The sequence below is a fragment of the Trichomycterus rosablanca genome, chromosome 9 (assembly GCF_030014385.1).
Source record: "Trichomycterus rosablanca isolate fTriRos1 chromosome 9, fTriRos1.hap1, whole genome shotgun sequence".
NCBI lineage: Eukaryota > Metazoa > Chordata > Actinopteri > Siluriformes > Trichomycteridae > Trichomycterus > Trichomycterus rosablanca.
In genome coordinates this window covers 23,994,153-24,008,078 of record NC_085996.1, presented here as the reverse complement: position 1 = coordinate 24,008,078, position 13,926 = coordinate 23,994,153, and the positions used below count along the sequence as shown (strand labels likewise).

General features: G+C 38.8%; 1 protein-coding gene across 1 annotated transcript; it reads right to left on the bottom strand.

Annotated features, from left to right (window-relative positions):
* Positions 1–934: 934 nt before the first annotated feature.
* Positions 935–13,926, bottom strand: LOC134320624 (cytochrome P450 2J2-like). Its single transcript, XM_063002123.1, has 9 exons — positions 13,311–13,926; positions 11,349–11,511; positions 7,402–7,551; positions 6,211–6,368; positions 4,405–4,581; positions 4,127–4,268; positions 2,595–2,782; positions 2,343–2,484; positions 935–1,248 (listed from the first exon to the last, which is right to left on the bottom strand). Exons 1-9 carry the CDS (start codon positions 13,539–13,541, stop codon positions 1,073–1,075), a joined length of 1,527 nt encoding a protein of 508 aa, XP_062858193.1. The 5' UTR covers positions 13,542–13,926; the 3' UTR covers positions 935–1,072.

Here is a 13,926-nt window from a genome sequence, read left to right as displayed (position 1 = left end):
ATCTATCTATCTATCTATCTATCTATCTATCTATCTATCTATCTATCTATCTATCTATCTATCTATCTATCTATAACACCAAGTGTATCCTTATTCAACTAAAATGTGAGTTATAAAGCATATGTAATCCATGGTGTCTGGATTAGCCTGTATTAATTCACATAAGTACCTGAACCAACAAATATAACACATGGGTTTGATCCTTAGGTGGGGTGGTCCGGGTCCTTTTTGTGCGGAGTTTGCATGTTCTCCCAGTGTCTGCGTGAGTTTCCTCTGGGAGCTCCGGTTTCCTCCCACAGTCCAAAAACATGCAGTCAAGTTAATTGGTGACACTGAATTGCCCTATAGGTAAATGGGTGTGTGTATGTGTGTGTGTGTGTGTGTGTGTGTGTGTGTGTGTGTGTGTGTGTGTGTGTCTGCCCCGCGATGGACTGGTGCCTTGTCCAGGGTGTTACTGTGTGCCTTGCACCCATTGAAAAGCTGGAATAGGCTCCAGACCCCCCACAAGCTTAATTACAATTTATTTATAATGCAATGTACTTTGCATAATTATCAAGCTCTCCATGTAAAATGTGTGTTTCAAAACAATAAAGTCTTTACAATCTGCAGGCTGGTGGGCTAAAGGAACTCTGGTTTAGGACACAACCAAAGTTAAGCACAGTTGGGCCCCCATGCTTGTTTATTATGTAAAGCACTGCAGAGGAACTGTCAAAAACATGAAGAACTACATACGAGTCAGCTGTTCCCCCTGACATTCTTTCCTTCTTGTGTAACAGTATACATCTGCACTTTGGGCAATCCATGTGAATGTCACGTAAACATCTTTGTAATCTGCATGGTAGTGTGCAGGCTATTAAGAGTAGGGGTACATGGTTTTAGGAAGCAACCAGTCATGGATGCTAAAGTATATTTTAAGCACCTGAATAAGAGTGTCTGCCAATGACCATACATTTTATTGTAAATATTTAGACTGGATAAAAAAAAATTACATCACTTTTCTAAATAGTCACCATCTGAAATCTGTGTGGATTGTTTCTCACAAAAACTACAACTTCCTCCGGTCTGTGAGGTCTCATCTTAAGACTGCAACCATGCGAAAGGGTTGAGGTGCATAAGTAAAGCCCAACTGTCCCTCCAGACTTAATTTCTCTTCAGGACCAGGGGAAAATGTAAAGCGCTGTAGAAGAAATGTAAAGAACAAGAAGAGTTCCATACGAGCCAGCTGTTCTCCCAGGCATGCTCTCCTTCCTGTCCAACAACAAATAAGTACAATAAGAAACCCATTTAAATGTGACATACAATTACAAGACATTTTGTAAAATCCATTACTCATAAAGTGACTTTCAATTCTAATCCAAGTCCTAAACTAGACAAATTTATTTAATCCAAACAAATAACATGTAAAAATCAATTATTTGCAATGTATATTATTTTTTTAAGAAAGCAGTGATGTCCTTTATTTTGTGTGCAATAGAAACACTAATATAAGGATAAGCTAGTTCTAAAAATTTTCAGCTTATTTTTTTATATTATTTTGTGTTTTGTTTCATATGTGTTTTGTTGGTATAATGTTGGTATAGCATTTAAACAGAAGTATTTTTGCCCGGTAGTAACATTGCAACCGTGCCCTGACAAAATTACAGTATATAGTGTTTTAATCTGTCAGAAAATAAAAAAAAACTTCTAAGCTGCCGACACAGCTCATTTCTTTGTTGTTTTTGTTTATATTGAGAAAACCTCATATTTACCATATTAAAAAACTCTCTATTATCTGTTAACACTGTCATGCTAACACTACCTGGTTAACAAGTGAGCTGTATCTAATCTGCACAGCGCTCCATAGCACTGTTAGCGGCGAACATTATTTGATTTCATTATATGATTTGCTGCCTATTGAAGCCTACAGCTGTTAAAATGAACTGTGCTATGGAATGGCAGTATATGAAAAATCCATACTGTACGAGGAATCAAAACCGCTATACCGATTGTACCGTCATACCGCCCAGCTCTGATTTTTGTATACTTTACATGGTTCCTTAATGTGTTAAGCCAAAATTTGTTAATCTTTTTTGACATCTATAATTGTCAAACATTCCAAGATGAATAACTGAAGATAAAGCACTTTTAGACCTGCCTTGTAGGACATTCATGCACATGCTCACTCACTTTTCATCAGGACCCATAAAATAATTACTGATTATTTTACTAATAACGATTAATTACACAGTGTAATAATTTAAACTTTTGATTTTACCACTTTTAATTGTTTTTAATTTGATCTTAGTTCAACTATTTTTTATTTATCAATGAAATAGCTGCACATTACTTCATATTCAGTTTACCTGCTGAAAAAGGCAGAAAGGCATCCTTCTTTACGAACTGGCCTTTATCATTCAAAAAGTGTCCTGGATTGAATTTTTCTGGTGTTTCCCACATGGTCTTGTCATTAAGCACAGATGACAGGTTTGTATTCACAGATGTGCCCTTATGATAAAAAGAATAGTTGTATCAGTTATGTTGAATTTGTAAAATTTCTGATTTAATGATTTGTTATTCATTTGTTTGTCATTTGTTTTTTATTTAAAAAGTTGAACCTTAGGTATGAAGTATCCACCCAGGGTGGTATCTTTACAGGCCATTTTTGTTAAACCCAAAGGAACAATGTTGCCGAACCGTTGAATCTCATGGACGACTGCTTCGGTGTAGGGCATGTTGGGCTTGTCAGCCATGCTGGGCTGACGTGACTGTCCGATCACTCTATCAATCTCTTCCTGTACCTTTTCTGAAGAGAATAGTAACATTATGAATAAATAATAAAATTATACTACTCCCTAAGGTGTAAGTGTTTACTGCAAGTTTTTCTTTGATCTGTGGTTTTGTAATTCACTTGAATCTTTATTTAATTGACAAAAGTACAATGAAATGACTTTGAATGTTTTGGCTGACCAATTTAATTGTATTTGTCACAGGACGATTATCAATCAGTTCAAAATCAATCAATTAATGCAGGTCTTTTATCATATACTGTCACATCAATATGGAGAAATCTCAGTTTTTTTCTATCTAGAACAGATCTGAAAACGACTGGTAAATATGCATGACCTTTGACCTTTGATTGCATTAGAAACCATCATGCTACTGTGATATGTACTGTCATTTGGGCTTGGGGATGCAGTTGTTTGGAAAAGCATTTGCCCCTCACCCGATCTTTCAACTAATTTTAATATAAGATACAGACAACACGATTCAACACAGAGATCATTCAATTTCATTAATCTAAAGTTTCATTCCAAACCTATATCACCAGTGTGAAAAAGTTATTGCCCCCATAAACCTAATAACCGCTTGTGCCAGCCTTGGCAGTAACATCTGCAATTAAATATTTGTGATATTGTGATATTTGTGATACTTGCAGAATCTTTTACATCGCTATGGAGCAATTATCTATTTGCAGAATTGTTTAACTTCAGCTACATTGAAGGTTTTCAGGCATGAACTGCCTGTTTAAGGTCTTGCCACAGCATCTTAATGGAAATTAAATCAGGACCATTCAGATTGTTATCTTTATAAGTGCATGTGCCTGCCGGCAGTCCAGATCAGTTTCCTATTGAAAAGGTACAGGAAATCATGAAAAAGAGAACCAGACAAAGGTGATCACGGATTGTTAAGTAGTTGAAGTCTTATATAAAGCCTGAATCTGGTAAAATTCCACTTGCAAAACTGCAACAATTAGTATCCTTAGTTCCTAAATGATTAAAAAGTCTAATTAATAGGAAAAGTGAGTTGCAGTTAAGTACAGTCAAGTTGGTCAGTGAAAACAATAACGTTTTCATTGTACTTTTGTCAGTGAAATAAATGTTCAAGAGAATGAACAAATAGCTTCCTGTTGTTACTGCAATTTAAAAATATGTAAATGAATGCATATAAAAATGATTTAAGATCATCTATTTAGGGTATGTACATTTAACATCAAACATCAAAGTATATTGTTTCATATTAACCTAATTATGAAATCAGACTTCAGCCAGAATATTTAGCTGCATTCTACTTGTGTTTGTATTGTCAAAGTAATAGTGTATGATGTTTGAAATATGACATTCCTTTAGTTCATTCTTTGTGCACTTACTCTGAATGTCAGGGTACTTTATCATATAGAGTAGACCCCAGCGTAGTGTAGTAGCTGTGGTTTCTGTCCCTGCTTCAAACAGGTCCAACATGGCAACCAATAATGTCTCAATGTTAAAACCAGCCTCAGGGTCACTGTCTTTCTAAAAAAATTAAAAAGAAGTTGTACATCTTGTGTTAGTGTTATTAGGATTATTATCAGGTTTTTACAAAACTAAAGATATATAGGTACATGACAAGCATTTTAAAAAATGTGAATAATGTTAATATTAAACAAACCTTCTCTATTTCTAAAAGGTAGTTGTCTATGTAGTCTCGTGGATCTGAGGGATCCAAGTCCTCTTTGTGTTTTCTTATTTCATCTTTTAGAAAGTCCTTAATCTTTTCATAGTTAGAAAACATCTTCTGATGTGGGCCAGGAAGGTACTCAAAGAGGCGAGGGAAGATATTATACAACTACCAGAGTCCACAAAGAAGCAAAATTAGGATATATATATATATATACAGTGGGGTCAAAAAGTATTTAGCCAGCCACTGATTGTGCAGGTTCTCCTACTTAGAAAGATGAGAGAGGTCTGTAATTTTCATCATAGGTACACTTTAACTATGAGAGACAAAATGAGGGAAAAAAAATCCAGGAAATCACATTGTAGGATTTTTAAAGAATTTATTCTTAAATTATGGTGGAAAATAAGTATTTGGTCAATAATAAACAAGCAAGATTTCTGGCTCTCACAGACCTGTAACTTATTCTTTAAGAAGCTCTTCTGTCCTCCACTCGTTACCTGTATTAATGGCACCTGTTTGACCTCGTTATCTGTATAAAAGACACCTGTCCACAGCCTCAAACAGTCAGACTCCAAACTCAACCATGGCCAAGACCAAAGAGCTGTCGAAGGACACCAGGAAGAAAATTGTAGACCTGCACCAGGCTGGGAAGAGTGAATCTACAATAGGCAAGCAGGTTGGTGTGAATAAATCAACTGTGGGAGCAATTGTAAGAAAATGGAAGACATACAAGACCATTGATAATCTCCCTTGGGGTCAAGATCTCATCCCGTGGGGTCAAAATGATCATGAGAACGGTGAGCAAAAATCCCAGAACTACACGGAGGGACCTGATGAATGACCTGCAGAGAGCTGGGACCAAAGTAACAAAGGCTACCATCAGTAACACACTACGCCGAGAGGGACTCAAATCCTGCAGTGCCAGGCGTGTCCCCCTGCTTAAGCCAGTACATGTCCAGGCCCGTCTGAAGTTTGCCAGAGAGCATATGGATGATCCAGAAGAGGATTGGGAGAATATCATGTGGTCAGATGAAACCAAAATGGAACTTTTTGGTAAAAACTCAACTCGTCGTGTTTGGAGGAAGAAGAAAAAACCAAGAACACCATACCTACTGTGAAGCATGGGGGTGGAAACATCATGCTTTGGGGCTGTTTTTCTGCAAAGGGGACAGGGCGACTGATCCGTGTTAAGGGAAGAATGAACGGGGCCATGTATCATGAGATTTTAAGCCAAAACCTCCTTCCATCAGTGAGAGCATTGAAGATGGAACGTGGCTGGGTCTTCCAGCATGACAATGATCCCAAACTCACCGCTCGGGCAATGAAGGAGTGGCTCCGTAAAAAGCATTTCAAGGTCCTGGAGTGGCCTAGCCAGTCTCCAGACCTCAACCCCATAGAAAACTTGTGGAGTCCGTGTTGCCCAGCGACAGCCCCAAAACATCACTGCTCTAGAGGAGATCTGCATGGAGGAATGGGCCAAAATACCAGCTACAGTGTGTGCAAACCTGGTGAAGACTTACAGAAAACATTTGACCTCTGTCATTGCCAACAAAGGTTATGTTACAAAGTATTGAGTTGAACTTTTGTTATTGACCAAATACTTATTTTATACAAAAATACTTATATATATATATATATCATTCACACTGGAAAGAACAGTTCTCTTCATACAGCCTATATTCCAGAATTATTTTATAATTATTATTGAAAACATATTTCTGTTCTATAAAGTGGTAAATTAAAATAGTGACATTGGTTCTACAGTATATTATTAATATCTAATTTCTCTCTACTTACTTGAGCATGGACAGAACCTGCCAACATGATGGCTTCAGAGTCCAAATTCAAGATATTCTGAAACTTCTCATCATGGTATTCGAAGCGATGGCCAAAAACTAAAGCACAGATGATGTTTGAGATTGCATTGTACAGGTAGAACTGAGGATTAAAAGGACCTGTAGAACAAAAAAGATTAATTATACTTTACATGCTTCCAACTTTGCAGCAACAGTTTAGCATGACTGTGCTCCTGTGCACAAAGTCTATAAAGACATAAAAAAGCTTGGTTTCAGACTCCAGTGACCTGTACAGAGTGCTGACCTCAACCCTACTGAACAGCTTTAGAATGAACTGGAACATCAATTAAGGCTTTCTTGACCAACATCAGTGTCCAGTCATACAATTGCTCTTTTGAGTGAATAGGCACAAATTCCCACAGACACAATTCAAATTGTTGTGAGAAGACTTCTCAGAAATGTGACTGTTGTACAGATAAAAACACCACATAGTGGTCACTTTTAATACCATTTGTTTTTTTTAAATAAGATGTCCAACAAGCTCATTGGTCATACAATGTATGTCTTTGTTTAAAGTATAAATGATGTATGACATATATGATGTGAAATGAATATAGCAAAGTGCTTAAATAAGATTCAATCTCATTTTTTTACCGCTACATAATGAGGTGACTCGCACCTCACCGCTGAGGCGCCAGGTGTAGCCCCGACCGGCAAGAATTGAAAATTAAAAAATTTTAAAATGTTAAAATGCAGAATGCTTAATCAAGGTAAAACAATACTCATGTGGCACAGCAGTAAAAACACGCTAGCACACCAGAGCTGACATATCTCATCGGTTGAAAAACTGGGCACCTACACAAACAACAATTGGCTGTTGTTTAATGGGGGTGCCTGGGGGGGATTCCTAATAATAACTGATGCAATTATGACCTCTGCTAGCTGATTGATGGCACCTGCACAGAGATGAAGGATAATGAGGACCAGGTTGTGTCTCTCTGTACACAAAGCTGATCCACCTATAAACTCGTCTCGTGCAGATGAAAAGATGCAGTTGAACTGACTTGTTATTCCTATGCGCCTCCATGCACCATCTGCTGGCCATATTTTGCAAAGCACAAGGACATTTATCTGTAACCAAGCTCCACTGCAGGTGGGCTTTATAATTATAAGTCTTGAAGTGGCTAGTCACCCTGTTCTGCTTTGAAGGCATCACATAGGAAGTTGCTCTCTTGCTGGATGCTCAGCTCGATTCCCTTTTTTCCTTCACCAAAAGAGCGCAGATGTGTGATGACAAACTTCCTCTGATTCTTCCACAGGTACCCATTACTCAGGCCAACACCTTCACAACATACAAAAGAACATACTGATGTATCTCACTGGAATAAAGTTACAGATAAAGTGTATGTATGAAAAAATTAAATATAAGTAAAAAATTAAAATTATATGGCTATCGATAACCATATTGAATATATATATATATATATATATATATATACAGTGTATCACAAAAGTGAGTACACCCCTCACATTTCTGCAGATATTTAAGTATATCTTTTCATGGGACAACACTGACAAAATGACACTTTGACACAATGAAAAGTAGTCTGTGTGCAGCTTATATAACAGTGTAAATTTATTCTTCCCTCAAAATAACTCAATATACAGCCATTAATGTCTAAACCACCGGCAACAAAAGTGAGTACACCCCTAAGAGACTACACCCCTAAATGTCCAAATTGAGCACTGCTTGTCATTTTCCCTCCAAAATGTCATGTGATTTGTTAGTGTTACTAGGTCTCAGGTGTGCATAGGGAGCAGGTGTGTTCAATTTAGTAGTACAGCTCTCACATTCTCTCATACTGGTCACTGAAAGTTCCAACATGGCACCTCATGGCAAAGAACTCTCTGAGGATCTTAAAAGACGAATTGTTGCGCTACATGAAGATGGCCAAGGCTACAAGAAGATTGCCAACACCCTGAAACTGAGCTGCAGCACAGTGGCCAAGATCATCCAGCGTTTTAAAAGAGCAGGGTCCACTCAGAACAGACCTCGCGTTGGTCGTCCAAAGAAGCTGAGTGCACGTGCTCAGCGTCACATCCAACTGCTGTCTTTGAAAGATAGGCGCAGGAGTGCTGTCAGCATTGCTGCAGAGATTGAAAAGGTGGGGGGTCAGCCTGTCAGTGCTCAGACCATACGCTGCACACTACATCAAATTGGTCTGCATGGCTGTCACCCCAGAAGGAAGCCTCTTCTGAAGTCTCTACACAAGAAAGCCCGCAAACAGTTTGCTGAAGACATGTCAACAAAGGACATGGATTACTGGAACCATGTCCTATGGTCTGATGAGACCAAGATTAATTTGTTTGGTTCAGATGGTCTCAAGCATGTGTGACGGCAATCAGGTGAGGAGTACAAAGATAAGTGTGTCATGCCTACAGTCAAGCATGGTGGTGGGAATGCCATGGTCTGGGGCTGCATGAGTGCGGCAGGTGTTGGGGAGTTACATTTCATTGAGGGACACATGAACTCCAATATGTACTGTGAAATACTAAGCAGAGCATGATCCCCTCCCTCCGGAAACTGGGTCGCAGGGCAGTGTTCCAGCATGATAATGACCCCAAACACACCTCTAAGACGACCACTGCTTTATTGAAGAGGCTGAGGGTAAAGGTGATGGACTGGCCAAGCATGTCTCCAGACCTAAACCCAATAGAACATCTTTGGGGCATCCTCAAGCGGAAGGTGGAGGAGCGCAAAGTCTCGAATATCCGCCAGCTCCGTGATGTCGTCATGGAGGAGTGGAAAAGCATTCCAGTGGCAACCTGTGAAGCTCTGGTAAACTCCATGCCCAGGAGAGTTAAGGCAGTTCTGGGAAATAATGGTGGCCACACAAAATATTGACACTTCAGGAACTTTCACTTAGGGGTGTACTCACTTTTGTTGCTGGTGGTTTAGACATTAATGGCTGTATATTGAGTTATTTTGAGGGAAGAATAAATTTACACTGTTATATAAGCTGCACACAGACTACTTTTCATTGTGTCAAAGTGTCATTTTGTCAGTGTTGTCTCATGAAAAAATATACTTAAATATCTGCAGAAATGTGAGGGGTGTACTCACTTTTGTGATACACTGTATATATATATATATATATATATATATATATATGAATTGCAGAAACTATATAACCAATTGTCTGTTTTACCACTGTTTTTTGTTTTTGTTTGTTTTGTTATCCTTTCAGAGTCGTGGTGGGTATAATTCACTGGGCGAAAGGTTGAAACACCCTGGACAGGTCGCCAGTCCATTACAGGGCAAACAAACTTGCACATTCAAATACAAACACACACACACACTTTAGGCAATTTAAGTAGCTGCAGTTAACCTGACTATGTTTTTGGACTGTCTGAGGAAACCCACACAGGCACAGGAAGAACATGCAAACTCCACACAGAAAGAACCCAGACTGCTCCACCTGGGAATCAAACCTAGGACCTTCTTGCTGTGAGACAACAGTGCTACGCACCGAGCCACTGTGCCGCCCATAACCACTCACTCACTCACTTTCTTAATTGCGAGTTTGCTGAAGCTTATCCCAGCTTTTCAATGGGTGCAAGGTAACACCCTGGACAGGGCGCCAGTCCTTCGCAGGGCAGACACACATACACGCAAATCACTCACCCATTCACCTATAGGGCAATTTAGTGTCTCCAATTAACCTGACTTATGAGGGGAGAGGTAGGACCCAAAGATGCAGAGAACAAATTATAATTCAAATGATAATTTTTATTTAACAATAAATAATAGTAAACAAAAGACAACACAAAAGGGAGAAAATAACGGGAACGGGGTGGGGAACCCCGAACGAAGCTGCTGGCGCCGAAGATAACTGAAAGAGAAAAAACACACAAGGGAAAAGGGGAAGCACGGGGCGCGAACCCGGATCGCTCAGGGGCGAGGTGGTCGCTAGCCTTGTTGCGCCGTAGCAGGGCCAGAGTAGAATGAAGCCGATGCGCTTGTAAATGGCGCAGTGGGAGAAACACCTCGAAATTAAAACCCGGGTAACGAAAATGAACGAAAAACAAAACGGCTTGTAAAAGCCCACTCTGGCCATGTCACCAGCACGATCAAGCTGGGAAGGAGCCAGAGCAAAATCGGCTTATGATAAAGCCACTCCGGCCATGTCACCAGCACGATCAAGCTGGGAAGGAGCCAGAGCAAAATCGGCTTATGATAAAGCCACTCCGGCCGTGTCACCAGCACGATCTGGCTGGGAAGGAGCCAGAGCAAAATCGGCTTATGACAAAGCCACTCCGGCCGTGTCACCAGTACGATCTGGCTGGAAAGGAGCCAGAGCAAAATTGGCTTATGATAAAGCCACTCCAGCCGTGTCACCAGCACGATCTGGCTGGGAAGGAGCCGGAGTAAAATGGTTGCCGTGGAAGCCAAAAAGGGCGGATTCGAACCGAGGCGAATGGAAAAACAGTGCCTTAACCCGCTCAGCCAATCCGGCTGACACAAACCCACTGGCCTTCTGGCTAAAGAGCTGCTGTGGAATGGCGATTAGCTTAGCTTTAGCCTAATGCTAGCATTGCTAGCTATGGCTGGCTTGGAACGCCAAAATAAACAGCAGCTCGAGGGCTGCACAAAATCGCACCGGCTGTCCCTAACGAAGAGAACCAAAACCCTAGCTTACCTCGGCCTTGCGACCTACACACCCTAATGCTCTAACAGCGCCAGGGGTAACCAAAGTCGCACACCTTACACTGACTGCATGTTTTGGACTGTGGGAGGAAACCAGAGCTCCCGGAGGAAACCCACACAGGGAGAACATGCAAAATCCACACAGAAAAGACCCAGACTGCTCCATCTGGGAATCTAACCCAGGACCTTTTTGCTGTGAGACAACAGTGCAGACACTGTGCCACCCATCACCAAAAGAATCAAAATGATAAATAGTAAATACATACAGTGGTGTAAAACAGAAAGTGCTTTTGGGTTGTAAAGGGCCCATAGCTTGATAATAAGATCAAAGGCATGATTCTGAATAACGTCATTTATTCTTTACTTTTTTAACCTATCATTCAGGAATTGATTGTATGTGCTTCAGTCAGTATACCAATTGTTATACTCACCAAGTCCTTTAAAGAGTTTTTGAAAAAGGGGGATAACAGGACGGTCAGCGAAGCTGTCGAGCTGAGTAACGAGGGCCTCCTTCACCATTTTGTAACCAGAGATAAACACTGTTTTCTCACTTCCCAGTCGTAGGCTGAAAACATCTCCATACTCCTTAGTTAGCTGTTCAGATAAGACAAAATTATGATTTACTGTTGCTTTATCTTTACTAGCAGTTGTTTTCCAGCACTAACATAACTTTTACAAAACACTTTACACAGATATCACAACAGCACCCCTTGTGGACTGAACTGAAAACACGTGGACAAGGAAATACAGTGAGCCAGAAAGATTTACAGTAAGAGTTACAGTACTTATTATCATCATCATTAAATCATCATATTTTTTTTATCAATTACTTGTTTTTTGTTGTTTATTCCATAATTCCCTTTCTTAAAAATACACCATATGCCATGGTACTTCTAAAAAAAGATTCTAAAAAACTACATTATTAAAAAATTGCAATAGTTTTAATTGCAACCATCTGTGATAATAAGTAGTGTAGTGAGAAAAAGTAACTGCCCCCTTTATGTTGCATATTTGATACAATAACTGATTTTAGATTATACAACATATGATTTTCTACACGGAAACTCAAGTGAAAAAATGCCAATGCTCATATCACTCTTGTAAAATCGTACCCTTGTGAACAGTTAATCACTGTAAACCACATTAGCTAACTGAACTTTAGGCTTGATTTCAGATAGCCTTGTATAATACACGTCTTAAGTAACTTTAACCTTACCATCAAAGTCAAGCACTTAAAGTTCAAGATCTAAGGATATTGTATAGGAACTAAGAACAATTTTTATACTAAAGCCTTGTTTTTGCTTTAGGACTCCAACAAACAACAGTGAGAGAGACTAGGAGCAGCTGGCCTGAACATTTTTTTTTTTATATTTTGGTAAAACATTATTTAGAAAGTCACAAAACAATTCCAGAAAAAAAACATTTAAAGACCTGCAAATGTCTCTAGACTCAGCTGTGCTTAGTGGTCATGATTCCACAACACTAATGGTCCAGTCAAAGTCCTAACTTGAACAGAATAGAGATGTGGTGAAACCTTATATAAACATTTTATGCCTGGATAATTTGCAGTGATTCACAGCAGTTCTAAAGAGAAATGTTGGCTAAAAGTCCTTCAAAGTAACATGAAAGACTAATATCAAAGCCCAGAAAGTGTTTACTTGCAGTCACTGCTGGAGCAACCACAAGTTATTCAGTAGCAAATACTAATTCAAACTGTTTTATATAATATAACAAATATAAGTCTGGCATAACTTGACAACCTTTCCGATGTGTTTCCTGCCTTTAGCCCAATAAATCAGACCCACTACGACCCTGACCAGGATAAGCAGTGGTATAAAAGACAATAAATGAATAAATGAATGAATAACTTTAAAATGTGGTAAGTTTTTTAAAATTTTTCATATTACAATTATATAGTATCAAGATTTGTTTTTATAATCTAAAATCATTCCTTCTGACTCATTTTATGCAATGTCAAGGAAAAGCAAAGAGGGCACAGCATTTACTTTATAAATGGTTTACATACAATAGTGTTTAATTAGTATCTTCATTATCATATCCATAACTGTTCCTTTTAAAAGGAAAACTAGTACTTTGATGCAGGTTTTTGGAAAATGATAAATATGTTCTGGTGGTTGCACTGCAGTTAAACATACACTAAACAGTTTATAGGATCAAGCAGCATGTTTGTTTAGACATCTGCATGAAGAATTTTCAAAGTGATCCTGGTAGTGAGTAACTCTAGCCATTAAAAACTTAAAAAATAATAAACAAAACAAAATAATAAATGTAGAATTTTTTTATTTTATTTTGCAGGATTGATATAAAGAACCCAGTACCAGGTAATTCCTAAGAGGAAAGTACATGAAAACACAAAAAGATTTTAACCCTACCTTATCTATGGTTTTGAAGTCAAGTGCAGTAATGATATTCCCCACAAAAGGTAATGGCATGGGTCCTGGTGGAAATTTTGGTGGATTTTTATTTCTTATTATATCAAGAAGTAATAAGAAAACAACAATGCCAACCAGGCAGCTTTTTAAATCAAGAAACTGCAATGTGTAGTGAAGGATCATGGCTATATTCTGTGTCATACACTTGTCTGTAAGTGCAATGCTAGACATCTCTGTCTGTAGCTGCACTGGGATAGAGGGGAGGGATTATGTAAATCATGACAAGTTCCTGGAAACAGACTAGGTGCTTAACACTTTTATTACTATAGTATTAACAATGCTTCTACCTTTTTTCAGGACAACCTAAGCTTTGTAGCATACGATTTTCCTTCAGTAGAACTAATCCAGCCCAAACTATTAAACAGCCCCAGAACATTATTCCTACTTTATCAAAATGCCATCAATAGTAGCCTGAATGGTAAAGTGTCATTGTCCACCCAAAAATGACCCTGACTTTTGTTGTGTTGATATTTTAAAGGTAGCATTTATTAAATGCTTTAAGCTTTAGGCTGAATAACTACTAGACATTCTTACTTGACAGTAAAAGCACTTATAG